This window comes from Ixodes scapularis, unplaced genomic scaffold (assembly GCF_016920785.2).
Source record: "Ixodes scapularis isolate PalLabHiFi unplaced genomic scaffold, ASM1692078v2 PGA_scaffold6__148_contigs__length_123643588, whole genome shotgun sequence".
Lineage (NCBI taxonomy): Eukaryota > Metazoa > Arthropoda > Arachnida > Ixodida > Ixodidae > Ixodes > Ixodes scapularis.
In genome coordinates, this window is record NW_024609881.1 from 56,972,253 (window position 1) to 56,992,754 (window position 20,502).

At 47.2% G+C, this 20,502-nt stretch overlaps 1 protein-coding gene across 1 annotated transcript in view; it reads right to left on the reverse strand.

The window, feature by feature from the left end:
* Positions 1-20,298, reverse strand: part of LOC8043245 (probable leucine--tRNA ligase, mitochondrial) — a 29,541-nt gene extending 9,243 nt beyond the window's left edge. Inside the window, exons 1-13 of the mRNA XM_029989937.4 lie at positions 19,927-20,298; positions 17,060-17,143; positions 16,831-16,959; positions 16,552-16,643; positions 15,297-15,357; positions 15,107-15,196; positions 13,983-14,126; positions 12,086-12,458; positions 9,875-9,981; positions 8,221-8,385; positions 7,597-7,724; positions 6,216-6,382; positions 931-1,101 (exon numbers count right to left, since the gene is read on the reverse strand). Coding sequence (XP_029845797.2) covers positions 931-1,101; positions 6,216-6,382; positions 7,597-7,724; positions 8,221-8,385; positions 9,875-9,981; positions 12,086-12,458; positions 13,983-14,126; positions 15,107-15,196; positions 15,297-15,357; positions 16,552-16,643; positions 16,831-16,959; positions 17,060-17,143; positions 19,927-20,007 — 1,792 coding nt within the window. The 5' untranslated portion in view covers positions 20,008-20,298. The remainder of the gene's footprint in view (positions 1-930; positions 1,102-6,215; positions 6,383-7,596; positions 7,725-8,220; positions 8,386-9,874; positions 9,982-12,085; positions 12,459-13,982; positions 14,127-15,106; positions 15,197-15,296; positions 15,358-16,551; positions 16,644-16,830; positions 16,960-17,059; positions 17,144-19,926) is intronic.
* Between the last annotated feature and the right edge of the window lie 204 nt (positions 20,299-20,502).

A 20,502-nucleotide genomic window follows, 5' to 3' on the forward strand; every position in this document is an offset into this window, starting at 1 on the left:
GACCCTTTTCCGTCTGCGACAATATAACCGTGCTATGCGATGCTGGATAGGGCATTGGATTATTGAGAGAGAGGTCGGCGGTTCGAATCTTGCCAGGGGACACCGTCTTTTGTGAAGACAACTGGCTGTGCAATCATAGTTTCGTTACAACAATGTGTAGCGTTTGAGGCTTTGAACCCTAGAACACGTTCTGTGTTGCAAAAGATGACCAAAAGCAAAACAGCTCAGGAGGCCGCAGATGACACACAGCCTTTCGGCGATAAAAGCAAACTGAAATCACAGTGCTGGCAGCAAAGGCAATTTTGTGGGCAAAATTGTTCTAGGTTAGGCCAGGTTAGTTAGGTTAGGTCAGGTGAATAGGTTAGGCTGTAGTCAAGTAAGATCAGGTCAGTTAGGTTAGATCAGGTTAGGTCAGATCAGGGTCAATTAGGTTAGGTTAAGTCAGGTCATGTTAGTTATGTCAGAATAGGTTAAGTTAAATTTATAAGAAGCACCAGCGACTGTCAATAAGCTTCTGCGTAGAGCAGACCCGGACAAAAAGTTGCGGTGGCTTAGCTCGGCTATGCCAGGATATACGTAGCGTGAGCTTATGCGCACAAAATGAGAGGCGCTATCAAGCGGCTCCGGTGCAGCGTCAGACTTGGCTACAGTGCACCGGAGGCGCACAGCTGGGCACGCAACGGCGCCAGTGCGCCTGCCACGGCTATGACGTCACTCCTCTGGAATGCGCAGACCGGCGAGGCGCGCGCGGTGGCAGCGGAGCGCGCGTTAACGGCGGAGCGCGCGGTGGCGGCGGCTCTGACGCACCAGCTATGCGCCGTGTGACATCACTGCTCCTCGCGTATGCGCAGCACCGCTCTGATAGCCACGCAAAACTGCTCAACCTCAGCCAGTGTAGCTCACACTACAAAAGAGTGGATAGTTGCTCACTCTGCTCAACGGCGTCCTTTGGCAGGTACTGCCCGCTGTCCTTGAGGCGGAATGTCTCGTTGACCACCATGCCGTGCACCAGCATCCGCTGGAAGGGCTCCTTCAGCCGTGTCAGCCCCAGCGAGTGCAAAAAGTGGCTCATGAACCGGGCGTAGTACAGGTGCATCACCGCTGAAGAAAACAGCAGCTGGATCAGTCTCCGCCAGGGTCGAAGGCAACTTGGCAAATCTGTCCTGCCACAGGAGGGTCTAGCACTGCTAGATAATGGATCCCTACTATAGAAATCGTTCATTAAAGTCCATTAGATCTAAAATAGTGGTCTCCCTTAGCTTGTTTCTTTGAACAAAAAATCTGACATTTATTGCAATTCTTGCTGATGGTTCTGCATCAAGCTCAATGCTGAAGGCAATCTAGGAGGGAGCTCTGGCAGTTTTTAGAGCGCAGCTCTTAGGGGCCCGTTTCCGGCTTGAGCGGCGTCGCCGTCGCCGTCGGCGTAACCGCGCGGTGCATCATGGGAAATGTCCCATAATGCACCGCGCGAGCCCCCCACCGGGGTCACGTGACCTCGTGGGGGGTCACGTGACCCCCCGAAGTCACGTGACTCCCCTGAGGTCACGTGACCCCCTCCTCGAGGTCACGTGACCCCCCGAGGTCACGTGACCCCCGCCGATGTCGCGTGACCCCCGATGACGTCATCGTCACTGATGACGTCACCGGCATCCACATCGTCATCGTCATCATCACTGATGACGTCATCGGCATCCACATCGTCATCGTCATCACTGATGACGTCACCGGCATCCACATCGTCATCGTCATCATCACTGATGACGTCACCGGCATCCGCATCGTCATCGTCATCATCACTGATGACGTCACCGGCATCCACCGTCATCATCACTGATGACGTCCCCGGCATCCACATCGTCATCGTCATCATCACTGATGACGTCACCGGCATCCACATCATCATCGTCATCATCACTGATGACGTCACCGGCCTCCATATTGTCATCGTCATCATCACTGATGACGTCACCGGCATCCACATCGTCATCATCACTGATGACGTTCACCGGCATCCACATCGTCATCGTCATTATCACTGATGACGTCACCGGCATCCACATCGTCATCGTCATCATCACTGATGACGTCACCGGCATCCACATCGTCATCGTCATCATCACTGATGTCACCGGCATCCACATCGTCATCGTCATCATCACTGATGACGTCACCGGCATCCGCATCGTCATCGTCATCATCACTGATGACGTTACCGACATCCGCATCGTCATCGTCATCATCACTGATGACGTCATCAGTGACGTCACTGATGTCGTCACCGGCATCCGCATCGTCATCGTCATCATCACTGATGACGTCATCAGCGATGTCACTGATGACGTCACCGACAATCGCATCGTCATCGTCATCATCACTGGTGAAGTCATCAGTGACGTCACTAATGACATCATCGGTACCCGCATCGTCATCCTCACTGATGACGTCATCAGTGACGTCAGTGATGACATCATCGGCATTGGGGGTCACGTGACCCCCAAGGTCACGTGACCCCCCCCTGGTTAGTTTAACCCCCCCCCCCCCCCCCAGTGCCCTTCCCTCCTCCTCCTCAAGAGCTGCGCTCCAATTCCAAACTAACTACATTTTTGGATGGGATTTACTCTTCAGCGAAGGCTATTTGTTATTTCTAAAATAAAAATATTTATTGAAAAAAAAAGGCAGATAAAGGTATGACAAAACTAACATTCAAATTTCAATACACTTTCCTGTGTGTGCGTGTGTGTGGGAGGGGGGGGGGGGACGTCATATGTTGTAAATATTGCACGTCAAACAGGCAGGTCTAAAAATGCAGTATGTTGCACATTTTTTAGTTCTGCTGAAGTGAGTTTACCCAAACGTCTTGTAACCCATCAGAAACAGGGTGTACTGTCCGAATTACAACAGGTGCCATCCCGTTTTCAGTAACTTTCAAACGTGGGGGAAAAAAAAATGATGAGGGCAAGTGGAATAGCTAGGATTTTATTTCAAGGTAGGGGAGAGGGTGGGTGGCACAAGCCCCCTCCCCAAACAAAAAACAAAAATAAATAATAAAAATGCAGCAAGGAGTATGTCCGGTGAAAGCTCGCACCCCATGTTTTGACCTCACAACTGGCGTGTCATGTGGTGTGTGTGTGGTGCTTGGTGCACGATGCACATCACAAACGCACCAGGTTAGCAGTCGTAGAAGACTGGCTAAATTTATCAGCGTGGACCAAGTCGCCACAAAGGAGCAAACCGGCCTTACGTTGCCAAAGCATATATGTCTACAGTCAAACCCGTTTATACCGAACCGCAGGAAACACTACGATCAGTTCGATATAGCAAGTAGTTCGATATAGCGAAAAACATTTACAACGAACTTCTACGATACGTTCGTTGTAAGGCGAGAGCTTCTCTTTCTTTCTCATCTCTTCATTTCCACCTTGTTACAAGGCACTAAAAAGTTCTTTTTTTTTTTTGCATGTGTGCAAAGTTTTTTTGTTTTTTTTTTTTGTTTTTTTTTAGCTTATCTCCCTTTCTGAATTTCTTTTCTTCGGGGGCAAACGCTTTGGGATGAAAAGATTTTTTTTTTTTTTCTGTGCATGCGTGTTGAGTGTATTTTTTAGCTTTCTCCCCCTTCTGAATTTTCTTCAATGCCAAAACACATAAAACCGAGTGCCCCCTCAGGGTGATTGTGTCTGAAAGAGGCACGTGGCAAAAATCCATCGCTTTGTTCCTTCAAGAAAAACTAAACCTTCTTGACATAAATGATCCGTATTTGATTAGAAGCTCGGATGACGTCTTGCAATTTCTTCAAGAACCAAAGGACAGACGACTCATGGCTTTTTCTATTGATGTAAAGGATCTCTATTATGCCCTACCTCAAGATCGGCTCCTGATGTGCATAGAGGACAGTGTTGACTCCTTTGGTGTAATAGCCTTCCAAAATGCAGCAGGGGTGTCCATTAAGGGTTTCCTGGACCTAATATCGACCTATTTGCATTCTACCTTTGCCACCTGGAATGGATCAACATATTTACAAAAAACAGGAATATGTATAGGGTCCTGTATAGCTCCTGTGCTCAGCGACCTCTTTCTGGCATTCCACAACAGAATCTTACAGCAAAACTTAGACAGTTCAAAAATAGTGCGTGTTTTTCGTTACGTGGATGACTACTTGGTTTTTCTTGACAGTAACAGTCGCACCTTCCCCACCTTGGTGGCCGATGTTCTTTCTACCTTCCAGAAATACCTTGATCCGTTAAAACTTACCCACGAACTTCCGGTCGAGCATTCCATAAGATTCTTAGACCTTCGATTGTTCCTTAAAAACTGTCACATCTGCTGGTCTTATGAACCGAGGGCAAAAAAGCCACTACTTCATCATAGTTCCGCACACTCGAAACTTGTTAAACGAGGCATTGCAAAACTTTGCCTAAAAAACTCCCTCAAGAAATCCTGCGTGCACATGACCGACATGAGCTTCAAAACGCAAACAACTCGCTTGGTTTCAGCAGGATACCCTTTGTCGATATTAATTTCAGTCTCTGAATGCCTACTTAAGGAGGTCAAGCAAGCCGAAGCTTCTAACTACCGAAAAAGAGAACGCACTACAAGGCCTGTTATAGTGCCCTATATTCACAACATGTCACACAAGCTTAAAAAAGTAGCTAGCAGAGCCAACGTCGACGTGGTTTTCTCAGCTCCGCAGAGACTTTCCAGCCTGTGCAAGCGGGTGAATGGGCAGCCTCTTCGAACAGAGTGCTGCACGAAAAATCACAAGACCAAGTTCGTTTCCTGTGCAGAGGGAGTGATATATTCGTTCCCTCTTACGTGCGGGAAGCGTTACGTTGGGCAGACGGGGCGCTGTCTCAATGACAGGCTCCGGGAACATAACTGCAACGCCATTAACGCTAACTCAGGCCATCTGGGCATTCATTGTAGAGATTGTGGATGTTCCCCCCTTCTGGGCAATTGCACAGTACTGGGACGAAGCAACAACAAACTAACTCGAGAAATCATCGAAGCCGCGAGCATAGACCTGCTAGACGGAGTATGCGTTAGTACCCCGTCGATTAGCTTATCAAGAAAAGAGTTATATTATTTAGGAAAACCTCCTCAGTAATTTTACTGTAGTAGGACTAGATCTTATTTTCTTCCATTTCTTTCCATCTTTCTTTCCTATATTAATCTTTCCCCTTTCTTTTTATTTTTATTTTTCTTTCGCTGTTCTTCCTTGGTTAACATTTATTTCTTTTTAGTGCGTAAGGGTGAAAGATAAGAACGAAGATTAATATATCCGAGAGTTGACAGTCAGCGCTGCGTGAGTGTTGTTTCTTTGTGTGTATCTGTTTTGATGGTGTGTTGTCTGTTGTGCGCTGCGAAGTATTAGCACTTCTCTTCACTCAATTTCGTTCGCAACTTGAGCTTTTTGAAATCTTTTTCTTTCCTACTTCCTTTTTGGGGAAAGGGACAGGCTATAAGACGATTGTTTGTGCATTTTTGAAAGACTTCCCAGAGTGAAAAAGTTTGATATAGCCAATATTTTGTTCGTTATAAAACATACTTTTTCCGTGCATTTTTATTTAAACTTTCCGTGAGTTCGATATCGACAATAATTCGCTGTACGTCGGTTCGTTCGAAACAGGTTTTACTGTATTTTTTTTCTGTTTTTGGCAGTTCGAGGAGCGCGAAGTGAAGGGTACGTCTTCCGTCTGCACGGCCTCTGCATTTAGTCCATGCTAAGGTGAGACGAGGTATAGTAAACAGAAATTGTATAAGAAGTTTCACCTTACCCCTGCCAAACAACATAAACAAGTCTGTTCTTGTTCTTCTAAAATTATATTTTTTCGAGGTGAGCATATTTGGTCGAACAAAAGTTTCGTGCACATCTTTTTTCCCTGCAGGACACAGCAAGCAGACCAGGTCGGAACCAGTGAAACCGAAATCAAAACCATTGGCAAGAGTCCAAGAAAGTTGTAGGCAATTACGCGAAAAACAATCCTTCGTGAATCTTGCTTCCCTCCCTGCGATAACTTGACCGTCCCTGTTGGGAATAGGTATCTTCCACAGGCTCTGATCAGAAGACCAGGTTTTGAAGATCCCGTGTATCCTGAGAAGTGGCACAAAGCTACGAAGCTTGCATGGAAAACTGGCGTCTTTCCCTTGCCCCACTAGCACCCCAGCTGAAGATCATCCACCCAAGAGCATCGAGATGGAGCCGAAACGGGACCCCTCACCGTGCTCGACGCCTCCAATGTAGAGGTCGACCGGGAGCAGGTCGCGAGACAAAGCTCCGTCCACCGGCGCCTCCTTGTTTCCGGGGTCGAGGAAACGGAGGTAGTACCAGGAGCTGTCCACGAACGTATCCATCGTATCCGTCTCCCTCTGCGCCGGCTCCCCGCACCTGCCGGCGATAGACACGAGCATTCAGTATGTTCCGCAAAACGATACGCAAATGCAATTTGCCCCACACTGTGTGAAATTTGAGGTGCTTCATAAACAAAGAAGGAACAAAATGAAGTAGCAAATACATAATGCGACAAAGACACTGGTACTTAACGCAGAAGGTGCTCTGTATTGCCTTGCAGTGACGCTGCACAGGCAAACTCTGCGCGCGTATTGTGCCTCGACGGCGCAAACGCCGTCACGCATAGTGTCCCTTAAAGAAAACACAGCCAAAGCTGGAGCTTTGGTGGGAGTGGAATGCGAAGTTTGCGACTCCCCGTTCTCTGTAGCCTTATGCCCACTCTCCCATCATGTGCGTGAGCGCATTCACTTGGCACCTCTTGGGTCGCAAGGCCGTGGAGTCGGGTTTTTTTCATCCTCCGCGAGAGGCCAGCGCGGGGTGCAGACCGCACACGAGTGCCATGTCAGCACTCGGCTGGGACTGGTATTAGATCAGCGAAGGCTCGAGCCTCTGGCCAAATGCCGACACAGCGCTCGTGTGGGTGCTCTTCTGTTACCGGAGTGTCACGGAAAGTGGCGAGGAGCCAGCTGTATAACACATTCTGGATTAAAAGAACTAAAAAAGAAAAGCAAAAACAAAAAGACATTCAAATTGCCGCTGTCGTTACGCTGATTCTCGATGAAATGCATTGGCATTTAGCGCGGGAATTTTGACTCGGCGAATGATGGGAGTGTTAACCTCGCGTTGGCCCATACATTGCTGTCTTCGGAGAGCCTGTCTGTTCTCCCGAGTGTTGGGGGTTTCGGATGCAGCCACCACAGCTTCCCTCCATCGCCGTCTACGGTCCACGTACCGTTGTCTTTGAAGAGTCAATCTTTTCTCCCGGGTGTCAGAGGTTTCGTGCAAACGTCATCAACGCTGCGCCTCGGTTTTACTTTGTCGCTTACATTGCGCACACTGGAAAAATGAAACCATGTGCCTACACCCCGATGCCGTCACAAGAGGAATGCATGTCATTGGAAGCGAGCGAGAAGGCTCTTTCGCTCTTGTAAAAGGAATAGTGGACCCAACGAGTGAATGAGGGAAGCAAAAGAGCATGGCAGGAACAGTGCTGCAGCCTTACCGATCCAGTCTAATGGTCCATACCAAAGACGGCTACATGCACCGGGACAATAAGTGCTCACGCAGGTAATAAAGCGGAGATCCTTCACCTCGGGCAGGGCACGTTGAGCCAGTCGGTCGCGGCCGACAACGGCGACAGGCCGCTCCGCGCGGATGCCTTCCCTAGGTCCAACGGGGGCAGCTCCACGGGAAGTTGCTCGTATGGCACCGGCACCACCTGCGTTTGGCACACTGCACAACTTAGGACATGTACCGCACGAGTCCACCGCAAAAATGACAATTCGCATATTTACGTGGTGACCGAGCTCTAAAACGACCGGCGGTGCAAAAAGATTCGGTGGCTACTCGATAGTTCTATTCTCGTTTCAATGTTCTCGATCATACCGCGTTTTTCTCCCAGCCGTGCCCGATCGTCCAAATTCGAATTTTGACCGTTTTGAGTGACCGCAGCTCGCAGCAATGTAACTGGTGGCGCTTGCGTCGCATGAAGTTGCAATTACACAACATCGCACTTCCTTTGTTGCTTACGGTTGTTGCAACAATGCGGCTTTGCAATGCCCGCGCCGATCGATCGAAGACCGTCTCGGCTAACGGGGTGGGCTCGGAATTCCAGGATGGGTGCTTGTTGCGACACGGGGACATGATCAGTGTTTTACCGTAAACAGATAGGAAAGGCGAGGGTGTTTGAGTGAGGAGGACTAAGGAGCGCTCACGTTGCAGGATGGGCAGTGCACCACGGGGATGGGGGTGCCCCAGTAGCGCTGCCTCGAAATGAGCCAGTCCCGGAGGATGGGGCTGCAGGGGTAGCCTCCCTGGCCGGCTTCCAGTGCACGACGGCATACCTCTGCCCTGGCGTCCTTGCGGGACAGCCCCGTCAGCTGCGTGCAAGCCATTGCTGTTCCATCAGTTGTGGTCGTCAACTGTGCTTTCGAGCGCTCGTTTTGCAAGCGAAATCAAATGAGATAGTTTAGCTGCACTCTGTACCATTTACTATGTACCTTAAAATCCCGAGCAAATGATAACTCAACATTTTGAGATGATCATGTAAAACTGAGGGATGGGCACTCCTTAGATCAACCATATGTAAAGATATGCCCTTTGTGCATTTTACGAATGTTACGAAATTTGAAATTTGGGATTTTAGTTTTTGTGAAGTAACAAAACAATCTCCAAATGCCGAATATGAAGTTCCCGCGCGATCCGCGCCGTTGCGTTGACGTCAAATATTGTAGAGTCCTGAGAGTCCACTTTCTTTCACAACTCCCTGCTGTTGCCATGGCGACCCAAAGCGAGGAGGAAAGGAGCGAGCGCCGGCGTTGCGGCGGACCGGTTTTGAGCGGTGTCGCCTGTTTTCCGTGGGAGGATACAAATCCAGGAGACGGCACCACAACAAACTCCCGATTTTTGGTATTTCAAAAAGAAGGGCCGTAGTGCGTTCGCAATTGCGTTAAAAAACATGTTTTAGGATTGCAGTTATTAAATGTTATAGAGACGTCGCCTACAAAGCTTCTAAATTTCATGATTCTTGACGTCACGAATCAAAAGAAGCGAGGCGAGAGGCGGGAGAATCAAACGCCAAAAATAAAAAGGCGCGCGCGCGCACGGGAAAGTTTTTTTTTCGCAACGCGGTATTTTTTGTTTGTCTATGACTGCAACTTGCATCGTTTTAGACAATAAAAAAAAATACAACCTTTGGGGTGTCAGTGCCCCTTTAAGAATCATAAAAAAACGTTTTGGTTCTGTATGAAGAGGTATTGTAGCAATTGTAATTGCAATTGTAAATAGCAATCGTAGCAAAAAATGTCCAAGTTCGAATACATAAGGCATTTTATCTAACAAAAAAAACAAACTTTGCCCAGCATACGATAAATTGCTGCAAAGTCTGGTCATATTGCAAAAAAAAAATCACCCTATCACTTGCATTTTTAACGTGAGCCATGCTATTTTCTAAGCTGACTAGCTCCTACCCTCCTATTTTTCCCGTAGCATAGCTGTTGAATTCTTTCTTTGCCTTGACTACTGGTTCAGACATATTACCTCTCAATGGGAATCCGTAACCATAAAATAGCAATGGTTTACAGCTGTTTTTTCTAACAAGACCAAAGATACTGCTTTCTGGCAAGGACATTTCTGGTCCAACAATTGAGCGGCAAACCCCAAGCTTGCCATCGTTTCTAGGGCTCCTTGGCTTTGTTGTTGAATGCCGTGTTTTAAATTTTCACCATGTCCTAATCATGATACTACCTTGTTTTCAACACTCAACTCAGTCTCACTTCGTTTTGTTCAATGCAAAAAAGTAACTTACTTCGCTGGAAACGACTCGGATAACTTCGATTGTTTTCATACACAATTGTGAAAGAACCTTACATCTCCCGAATTGACGAGGTGATGGTCGTCGGCGTCTATCACACGGATGGTGTCGATGCCGTGCTGTTTGGCAAACTCCTGATCTTCCTTGCTCAAACTTGGGATTCCTGGTCGTCAAAAAATGATAAAGCCACTAGAAATTCCATGCCCTGCCTCCTTCCCCGTCATGCATTTTGATCAAACAGTACATCACACATTTTTTCCCCCCAACTGTGCAATGCAAAGTGCAAGACTTCACCACGACAACTCCACTTATAATCCAAAAATCATAAAAAACTTTTAAAAAAAAATTATTTTTATTTTGGTGAAGAAGGAAGACCAGCGAAGCTGTACTATGGTGGGAACGAAGTAATGGCCGGCCACAAGTCGGCAAGCCAGAGTGGAAAGGCTGGAATGGTTGCCGCCGTTTATGAGCAACGGCGGCAACCAGACAACCAGCAAGCCGGTTGTCTGGTTGCCGCCGTCGTTTATAGATAGCGATAGCTGTTCGGAGTGTTGTGTCGACAGTTATTTGTCCACAGACACGAAACTGGGGAAACTAGCCCTTAAGGGCTCCGCTGTAAAAGAACATTTCATGATTGTGCACTGCAAAGTGCAAATCTGCACTTGTTTGAAGTTAGAAGGTCATAAAAAGTATTAAATGAATTGAGACTCCACTACGGTGAAATTCCCGTACAGTAAAACTTCACTATACTGCAAACTTTGCTAGTCAAACTTTACTAAAATCAAACTTCGTAATCCAATTCCACTATAGAACTTCACCAAAAAGTTATGATAATGCAATTAATGCAAAGGTGCAGGCAAGCCAGACAAGAATACCAAAAATAATTTCTGGGGAAAGGGAGTAAGGAGGACAAAGGACAGACCCAAATCTCCAAACACAACTAGGTGATTGGTACCCACCGAAAAACTCCGCCTGGTCCTGGTATTGAACCATGGAGAGGGTATCAAATCCTCTACACCTCCAGTTGAGCGCTCAACCAACTGATCTAACCACGAGTTAGACGTAAGTAGAACAAACAGAAATGGAGAGGTCCCGGGTTTGACGCCAGAACCAGGCGGATTTTTTTTGTCGCGCACCCGCCAGCTAGTTGTGTTTGGAGATTTGTGTTTGTCCTTTGTCCTCCTTGCTCCCCTTCTCCAGAGATTATTATCATCATTCTTGTCCAGCATGCTTGCACCTTTGCATTCATTTCATTATCATCATAATTTTAAAAGGCCGGCTGTTCACCCTTGTTGGTGTAAGACTGGTGGCAGCTGTTAAAACCTGTTTGCTCTACTAATGTCTAACTCCTGGTTAGCTCAGTTGGTAGAGCGCTCCACTGGAAATGGAGCGGCCTCTGTTTCGATATCAGGACCAGGCGGATTTTTTCAGTTCTGCGCCAGCCACCAAACTGTGTTTGTAGATTTGTGTTTGTCCTTTGTTCCCCTTCTCCAAATATTATTATTGCTATAAAAAAAAAAAAACATTATTGTAAAGTTCCGCTTGAAAAGTGAAATTTCACTTCACTGGAACCGCAACAAACAAACTTCAGTATAGTGGAGCTACTATGTAGCTGAAGACTATGGTAGAAAATTTTCAAAAAAGTTGTGATTCTGAAGTTTTTGTTAGAATCAGGTTTAACCAAATGGGGTTTTACTGCAGTCATAGGTATAGGCATTACAGAGAGATGACTTGAAGAAATAATTAACACATTATTACCATAATTAGAAAATAAAGCACCACCTCTTGGTCCGTTTATACTACGACCACCCCCACAATCTCCATGAGCTAGCCTACCTGACAAAGCAATCACAAAACCAAGAGTACACAATTCAAACTTAGGTAAATTGTCTATAATGCACATGTTCTGTGGGCCTGGTAACAGTTAGAAAACAACTTGTAACTATAGTGTAACAAAGCAGAAGGTTTTTTAAAGTCGCACATCAGATGAGAGCCATAAAAGTTTCGACAACAGATTACACATTTCAGGTGACTCGAGAGAAAAAAAGATTGCAGGAGTGTGCAAAAAGTGCTTCAAATCAAATGGCACAGTGTCATTCATAGCTTCAACACTGCAAACAGAGAGCCGATATGTCTTGGGTTGTCCTTGCACCGTGACGAATATTTAAACGAGGCAGCATTATTCGATTAAAACCACCATTTGCACACCCCTAAGAAACTGTGAGACACAATATGCGAGCACAACAAAGGAAAAGTCGCAGCCTCACCGAGGTGCGACTGCGTCGAACGGGGATACTCGAACATATCCGACACCAAAACCGGCACGCGTCGGCCTGACACCGGATTCCCGGCCCACATCACCGGCCGACCCCTTGCCGACTTCGAGCCAGATTTCCCCGGCGAGAGGCCGGCGAGCAGGTGGTCGGGAGACACGGCCACGAACGCAACTCCGGCCAGCAACTCGGGATGCTCGGTCCAGATCGGCAGGAAGTCGGACGTGGGACTGCTGCTGGCGTCGTCGTCAGCGTACAATGGCCAGCTGAATGCGAAGCCCGTGCACTCGCCGATCCAGCCCCTCTGCATCGCCAGCACTTCGTCCCAGTCTCGTAACGTCGGATCTTCCAGCCCGAGCAACAGGTCCTGCACGCGTCGCGTCCGGTATGAATTTCTCCCAAAACGTTTAGGCTGCTGAAGAAGATTGGGAGGCATGAAAGCTGCCACAAGATGGCACTTCATTTGTTGCAAGCCATATTTGTGAAGATATATGTTGATGGCCTAGCTGGTTAAACGTCACAAAAACAGTTGGCATGAAAGACAAGGGACGAGTAGAAGACTGGACAGGGCAAAAAACAAATAAGTCGCAAGAGGTTTAGAGAGCCGCTGAGTTTAGTCTGCCAGAGAACAGCGACATTGTCACCCACCGTAGATAAGAAATTTAACCAGTGCAGACTGCAGTACGACTGCTAGCCTGGCGTCTTTAACGTGCATCATGCAATAAAATTTAAAATTAAAAGAAAGGGAACAAAGAGTAAAAAGAAAAGTGAAAAAAAGAAAAATTAAGCTTAGGAAAAACATTGCAGGTACTGGGTATGTCAGTGACCTTGTCATCCTTCGATGAAAAGGCCACTGACAAAGCAATTTTACTTGTCCTTTGTCTTTTGTGCTAACTGCTTTTGTCATAGTACCTGTAAGGCAGTACTCCCTATGACAATGACAGCACAAACCACACAATGCCGCTTTTTCACGTTTTACTTTGGAAGGGTATTGGCAGGCCGCAAATTTCACTGCTTAGGTAAGTACCTTAAATGAGCACTTTTCACAATGCCAAACAATGCAACTCTAAAACAAAACAAAAAAAAAAGAAAATTGGAAATTGTTTGTTTGCGTTAACAGTGTCACGCAGCGTATAAGCCTCTTATTCGTCAAAGCCAATTTATGTTCATCTGCACACACGAATGAAGCAATCTGTCAATAAGTGGCCCTGTTAGCAGAACAACAGGGGCACATACTTTCCACCAATCAAAGGCAGCAGTTGGAGCAATGAAAGAACAAGAGATGTCAACGGAGAAAGCAGCTAGTGTGCTGTCTCGGCACAAGGCCCTGCAGAAAGTAACTTTCAAAAGAAGGCTCGAATACTACTTGCAAGAAATTTGCCAATGATCTCCACAGCACATGCATGAAAAACCGGGCAAGGCACATCCAATAAGGAGATAATCTTGAAAAACTAGGGGATCAGCACTTGCTAGATCCAAGTGCAAAAATACAGAAGGGGCACATAACAGGACGGGCTTCACCACCTTGCACCAGTGTGCTTGAAGAAGCAGCCGACACGAAGGGGCACTTCGGTTAGCTAGGTGGGCTCGGAAGTTTGCCATGGATGCTTGACATTTCCTCTGCCTATAGACGTTTGCAAGCAGCCGCGCTTCGAGAGCTGGTCTGGCCACCGTGGATGGAAAACGCTTTGTTTGGGTGCAAGTCTAGAAACCGTGGGTACTCGCAAAGCTCGACTATCGGACAATCTACCCACGCCAGTAGCAAGATGGCGGCGCCCAGAGACCATACTTGCAAACGTCTATATTTTCAAATGTTTCATAAGTAGCGGGTGCAAGCTCGGTATTTTACGGCAAACACTCCCCAAGGCAGCCTTCTTTTGTTAACCTTTACCTTGGACAGGAAGGTGGTTCTCACGAACCACTGGCGCAGAGTCTTCTTCTCGACCTTGGCACCGGATCGCCACGACCGGCCCTCCGCGTCCACCTGTTCGTCAGCTAAAACCGTCCGGTCCACCGGATCCCAGTGAACGACCGACTAGAACAAAACACAAATGCCTCCAGTTATCCGGTAGGCAACACAGGGTATCGGAAGAGTGCTACCACAAGTTAACACTGGATTCGGCTTGGAATGCAAAGCCTAATGTGCACCGAACGACATACGAGCATTCTTTATCCGTTTTTAACACTGAATGTGTTAAGATGGCTGGCTTCTAGCACCTTCTGTAACAAAAGAGGGCCGTAAAAGTGCTGTGTCCATGCTCGGCTGGAACTTGCGTCATCCCCGACTGAACGTGAACCCCAGCTGAGCGCTAACGCAATGCTCGTGTCTAAGCTGTGCCCCGCGCTGGCCTCTGGAACATGGCGCAGAAAATCCAGCACTACGACCTTGCTACGCAGGAACTGTAGAATGGGTGCACTCGCACATGCGGTAGGAGAGGGTGCAGGAGGCAAAGGGGTAGGGAACACGCACGTATGTCCAAGGGAAAGACGCAAAATAGCGGGGGTCAAAGCCCATGGGTGTGCGACCGCAAGAGACGCACACTTCGAGTTACACTCCTGCTGGAGTGATAGGTTTGGCAGGGCTTTCTCTCGGAGGCGCCAAGTGCACAATGATGTTCGCAACGTCGAGGCGCCAAGTGTGCATTAAGTTTACCTGTGCAACATCACACTAAAGCAAGACACAATACAAACATTCCTTACGACTGCCTTTGCCACGATACTATGAAAAAGGGACCTTTTTTTTTTCCTTAGAGCTACAGAAGCCAAGCTTTGGTCTTGCCATCTTTTTGTCCCCTTCTTCACATTCAATGTGATACCTTAGCGAACCAATCACTTCACCTTATGCAAACAAATGATGCGAGTCCAGGTGCAGCGTTGGTGCACATTGCATGTTAAAACTAAGTGCCACCAGTGTTCCCCGGCGACCCGTGAGCAGACATGTACATGCAGCGCTGTCGTTTTGCTCATAGTTTCGCGTGGTGTGAAAGGTGACGTGGGGACCGGGGCTGTGCTCACATTCTTTCTGTACACCAGGCCCTTCTCGTAGAGCTTGAGGAAAAGATACTGCGTCCACTTGTAGTAGTTTGGGTCGCATGTCGAGATCTCCTGTGCAAGGATCGGAATGGGAAGGACAAATTATAAGGGGATGTTGCTGTGAAGACTAGCGTGTCCCACTTGTCAGATGTCCTCAATTCAGTTCACGCACCCTTTCCCAATCAAAGTTGAAGTTCATGTCCTTGAGTTGCTTCTTCATGGAGTCAATGTTCCTGAAAGTGGGAAAACAAACACATTCTCCAATCACAATGCACCCTTTGCCGAATAGCATGACGCATGTCTAAAAATTCTCAGATGTGTGAGAAATCTTGTAGACCTCAGGGATGTGAAAAACCTCATAGATTGCATTCAATATGCCTCATATCTGGAAGATCTCACCGACTGTGCCGTTCGCCTGAATCTCATAAAGTTCACAGATCTCACAAACGCCACAGTTCTCGCACACCTTGCAGGTTTCACAAGCTTCGGAGGTCTCGCAAGTCTAAAAACTAAAAAGCATCACAAATTTCACAAACTTCATGGATCAAACTCAAATCTTGCAGAACTTGTAAGTGTGACAAGTGTTGATGATCTTGCAGAACTCACAGACCTCATTAATCTTTCCGGTTTTACAAATCTCATAGGCCTCATTTACACAGCCATCTTTTCCCCCACCCGGCGCGGCGCAGGGCGGCGTTTCTGCCAAGGAAGAGAGTTTTTGGGCCAGTTTGGGCTCCGAATCTCGCTGTTGGAGCCGGCAGCGAGAGATTGAAGATTGAGAGAAGATTGTTATCGCCGACCTAAGGGCAAGCTCCAAGAAACAAACAAGTTGTGGTGGTACCAATTGACGTCGATCGTCTGCTTCATTTCGGAATTGGCGCAGCCACAAGGTAGTGACAAGGAGGGGGTTAAAAGATTGGCAGTAGAGATCTAGGGAAGTGTGAAATTGCGCACGAAATTAATGGGTTATGCCCGTTACACAGTCTAAAGAGGTACAAAAGCTTGACGCAGAATTTTAAAGGGAGATGCAGAAAGGTTTCTAGGCTAGGTGGAAGCTATCACCCAATATAGAGGGCACAGCCACCAGCATCCATCCATTCGTGTAGCCACTGCCGGCAGCTCCGTCGCCGCTGGTTCGTACACTCCACCGTCCCGCTTTAGTCACGGTGCCGGCGCCGGGATGGGGCAAAAAGCCGGCTGTGTGAACAAGGCAATAGGCTTCACAGATTACCCAAGCCTCACAAATCACAACGTGTGTCCAAAACCTCACAGATCTAGAAGATCTCAGACTCTGACAAATATAAGCATGCATATTCAGAACCAAAGAAAAAGAAATTTGTGGAATGCTCCAAAAAAAAAAGCCTTGTCTGGTGGAAATGGCACATTTGTGATAATAAACATATAAATTCACAAACGGCAGGTCATACTTCTCCGTCCAATTCCGTGGATCTTCGTTCCTCTCCACGGCGGCATTCTCAGCAGGAAGGCCGAAGCTGTCCCAACCCATCGGGTGAATGACCTGCAGACAGCAATGGTGCGCCGCCAAGGCATATGCGTCTGAACAAGACTGTCTCAACCTTCCAGAAAACATGCCTGGTGCCAATCTGAGTTCAAAACATGTCTTTTACACGTTGCCAGGGCTGCATGGTACATACTCTTGACGTGGGTTAATTCTAGAACCTATGACAGTGCTGTGGCAAACTCACATGCTTTCCCAGCATCTTGTAGAGTCTGGCGTACGTGTCGCTGATGGTGTAAACTCTCACGTGACCTAGATGCAGCTGTCCCGAGGGGTATGGGAACATGGACAAGACATACATCTTCTTGCTTGGGTCCTGGAAATGGAAGGCACGCGTGGTTGAGCTACTTTGGAAGCGACAGATACAACCATATACGGCTGCAAATAGGATACGAAAACCCAGGGTGCATCTTTACCAGATGCCTGTTGGGCGCATCGTTGATTCTGCCTCTCCAGTAGTCCTCGATGTTGAATTTGGTCTGCGTCGTTATCTTGGGGTCCTGGGAATTGGCGAGAAGATCCGACGTCAGTTTCGGAACTTACGTCTGTCGGAGTGCCATGCCCTATTGGCAGTGCACGCGAGTCAAAGAGTGACTGTAGCCGCAGGCTTCAATGATTGGTCGAATGCTCACTACAACGTCCTAGTTTGTTGCAAGTCTAGAATAGCAAGGCAAGCCCCTCCTTTTCGTTTTGTTTTTGTGATGAAATTACCGTACAATGTCATTTCTATGTGAACCCTTTTGCATCGCACAATGTTGAATTGTTCAGTGTGTTTTTCTGTATTTTTGTCACGTCTATTTTTTGCGTTGCCTTACCCCCCTACAATAATGCCCAGCACTGTGCAATGTAGGTACCTAATAAATACATGTTTGCAAAAAAGACTCCTGTGCGCTGTCACGCTGAGTAATGCTGGCGCCGTGTAATATTCCTGCCATGATAGGGTGTGCCAGGGTCACGTCATTGGGGTGCGTGATGACAAGATGGCGGCATCTGGAGTATCGCCGACGGCCAGCGTTAGCGACACACTGCTTCGGAACGCAGGAGGAGGTATCCACACAGAATCGTAGCATTGAATATTGTTGGACGGGGCGGGGCATCTTTAAAAGTTGGAGCTGACTTTACAACGATTGCAGCCTCTGTTCCAGAACGTCGTAGGAGCCAGAGCTGCCGCAATTGCAGCAATTATTAATGCAATCGCCATGCGGCTTCTGGCACATACTGATGAGAGCTTTGAGACTAGATATTTCCAAATTTTTCAATTTGTTACTGATTTAGGTATTTCATTTAAGTGTTTAAGCTATTCCGTGGTCAAAAATAACACCTGTATGTTTTATAATTTTTTTTTTTTTTATTTATTTCTGCACTTAGTGATGTTTGCTTCAGCAAGAGACGCTTGGCAACATTATACGACAAGCAGCGAATGTCCTGGCTAGAGAGTAGGTCTGCCTCGTTAAACCGGGATTCCACTTGCAAAGGTGTATATTAAAGGGGTACGGAAACAAAAATTTAAATATTCCGATTTTGTTCGGAAATAAGTCAAGCATGACGGATAATAACCGTAAATGATAATCGCACGTTTGTATTTTGAACGATTGGCTATACTTTCGTTCCAAACGGTGCGCTCGAGCAAGCGCTCGAAGAGAAGCGAACGGAGAGCGCGATGCGTCATGGGATATCCGGCGCAAAGAAAAACAGAAAGAAAAGATTCCCCGCATTCATGACGTAGCAAGGCTGGCGTGATTATCAGCTTTGCCCTTGGTGGCGTTGTCAGCGTTGTGGTGCTGTCAGTAGCGTCAGCGCATTACAACCGAGCCGTTCGGAGTACCCGTGGGGTGACGAGCGTGTGGCTGGCTCAAGGAGCACGTAGCTTCCACAACACTGTCAGCTTGGGGCTGAACGGGGTGGGGAAAGCAACTTTTGTTTGAGTTTTGAGCGACGGGCTAATCTTCTAGGGGGAGAATGGCTGTTTCCGGTTGCACGAACGAGGGTCCGAGAAAGAAGGGAGTCCTTCCTTTCCGTCTTCTTGGACCGTTTGGTACAATGCGCGATTTGTGAGTTCAGGAGGAAAGCTAAGAAGGAAAACATTGAAATGCCAAAGAGCGGCGCTGCTCCGAAGGAATCTGCTACGTCACGACTACGTAGCAGATTCCACAACGTTGCTAGACTACCTCCCAAATAGGCTCCGCATGCATCCACCAGGTGCACATTGAAAGATTGTTTATTTACTTTAAAATTAGTTTTCTTGTGCTTTTCAACGGAAGACTGGTGTTTTTGAGGTTAGGGTGCAACATGCAACACATTAAAGCTAAAAAATGAGCGCTGAAATTTCGTTTCCCTACCCCTTTAAAACTCTGCTCACCAAGATTTCTAGTGTCCTCCTCTCCAGTGTTTGCTACGCTAAAGTGGAAAGGGGGGGCTTTTAGGGAGGAGCTTGTCCTGCTTTTCTTAACCTGCAACAGACTACAGTAGGATTAATTCGGCTCTTATCAAAGGAAATAATAGTTAGTCACTGTTGTCTTTGATACAAAACTTGAAAGAATAAAACAGAGAGGACGAGTATGGGACCAGGACATCTTTGAAAGATGTCCTGGTCCCGAAAGATGTCCTGGTCCCGTCCACGTCCTCTCTGTTTTATTCTTTCAAGTTTTGTATCTAAACCAACACGCTTGTTTTCAATTGTAACTGACAACGTTTTTCGAGCCATGTTTCGTCCAAACCCCAACTGACAGATGTCCTGGTCCCGTCCTCGTCCTCCCTGTTTTATTCTTTCAAGTTTTGTATCTATTAACCAACACGCTCGTTCTCAATTGTCTTTGATGGTGTTGATTCATGTGTGCATTGACTCTAAGCTTCCACTGTGCTTTTACAAACAGCCAGACAACATTGAACGTGCCGTTCCGTGACGTCACGGGTAGGAACAATTAGAGGGCGCCACTGAAACACCTAAAAAAGATTACAAAATTAACAAAAAATATTATTACTTTTAATTTATTTTACGAACCACATCATATAAACAGAACAAAAATATAAAATACAAAGTATCTTGTTAGGGGTGGAAAATGAATAGTGAACAGATACTGGTTTCTGATCAAAGTGGCGCAGTCCAGTGGTTCCGACAATTTCAATGACCGCTAAGAGAGGGATAGCACCATTAGCTTAAAACTTAAAAGAAAAAGAACATTAGAGATCGCTCGAGCTTAACGCTCCGAATACAACGATATGCGACGCCAACAGTGTAGTACTACCTGCCGATTGCAAACTTAAGCTGACAATCTCCGCTCACCCAAACCGAAGAAACGCTGAAGATGGTTCTGACGCCGAGCCGCCCGCAGTGCACCGTCAGCTTTCGGATCAGCAAATGCATCGTCGGAGAGTGCAGCAGCAACGCACACCATGAGGGACAACTTCGGAGAATTAGGTGGCTATGTTTACATCGCGACCCGCAAAATCCGAACCAACCGAGCACAGTAACATGCGGTCAGCTTGCGGCTTGCCCGCTTGCCGTCTCACAAGAGCATGTTCTGTTTATAAAGCCATGGGCCCATGGGCGTGAGGGTCAAAAGCTGTTGGGCGAAAAAGCGTACAAAACGTTACATTTCTCACAGATACAGAAGCTAAAAGAGTCAAATCGGGTGGCTAGGGTAGGTCGAGCGGAACTTCGAGTGATACTAGAGCCTCCCTACGAGTGATCTTTAGCTACAGCGCCATCTACCCTACGATTTTTTCGTGCACTAAAATCTTCAGTGACCCATGACTGTACAACTTGGCAGTTTCTGTTAGAAAAAAAACCTGTAGTCATGCTTGGTGAATGCAACGTAGAGTCCTCGGAGTCCTCCTTGATGCATGCAGCATAGTGCAG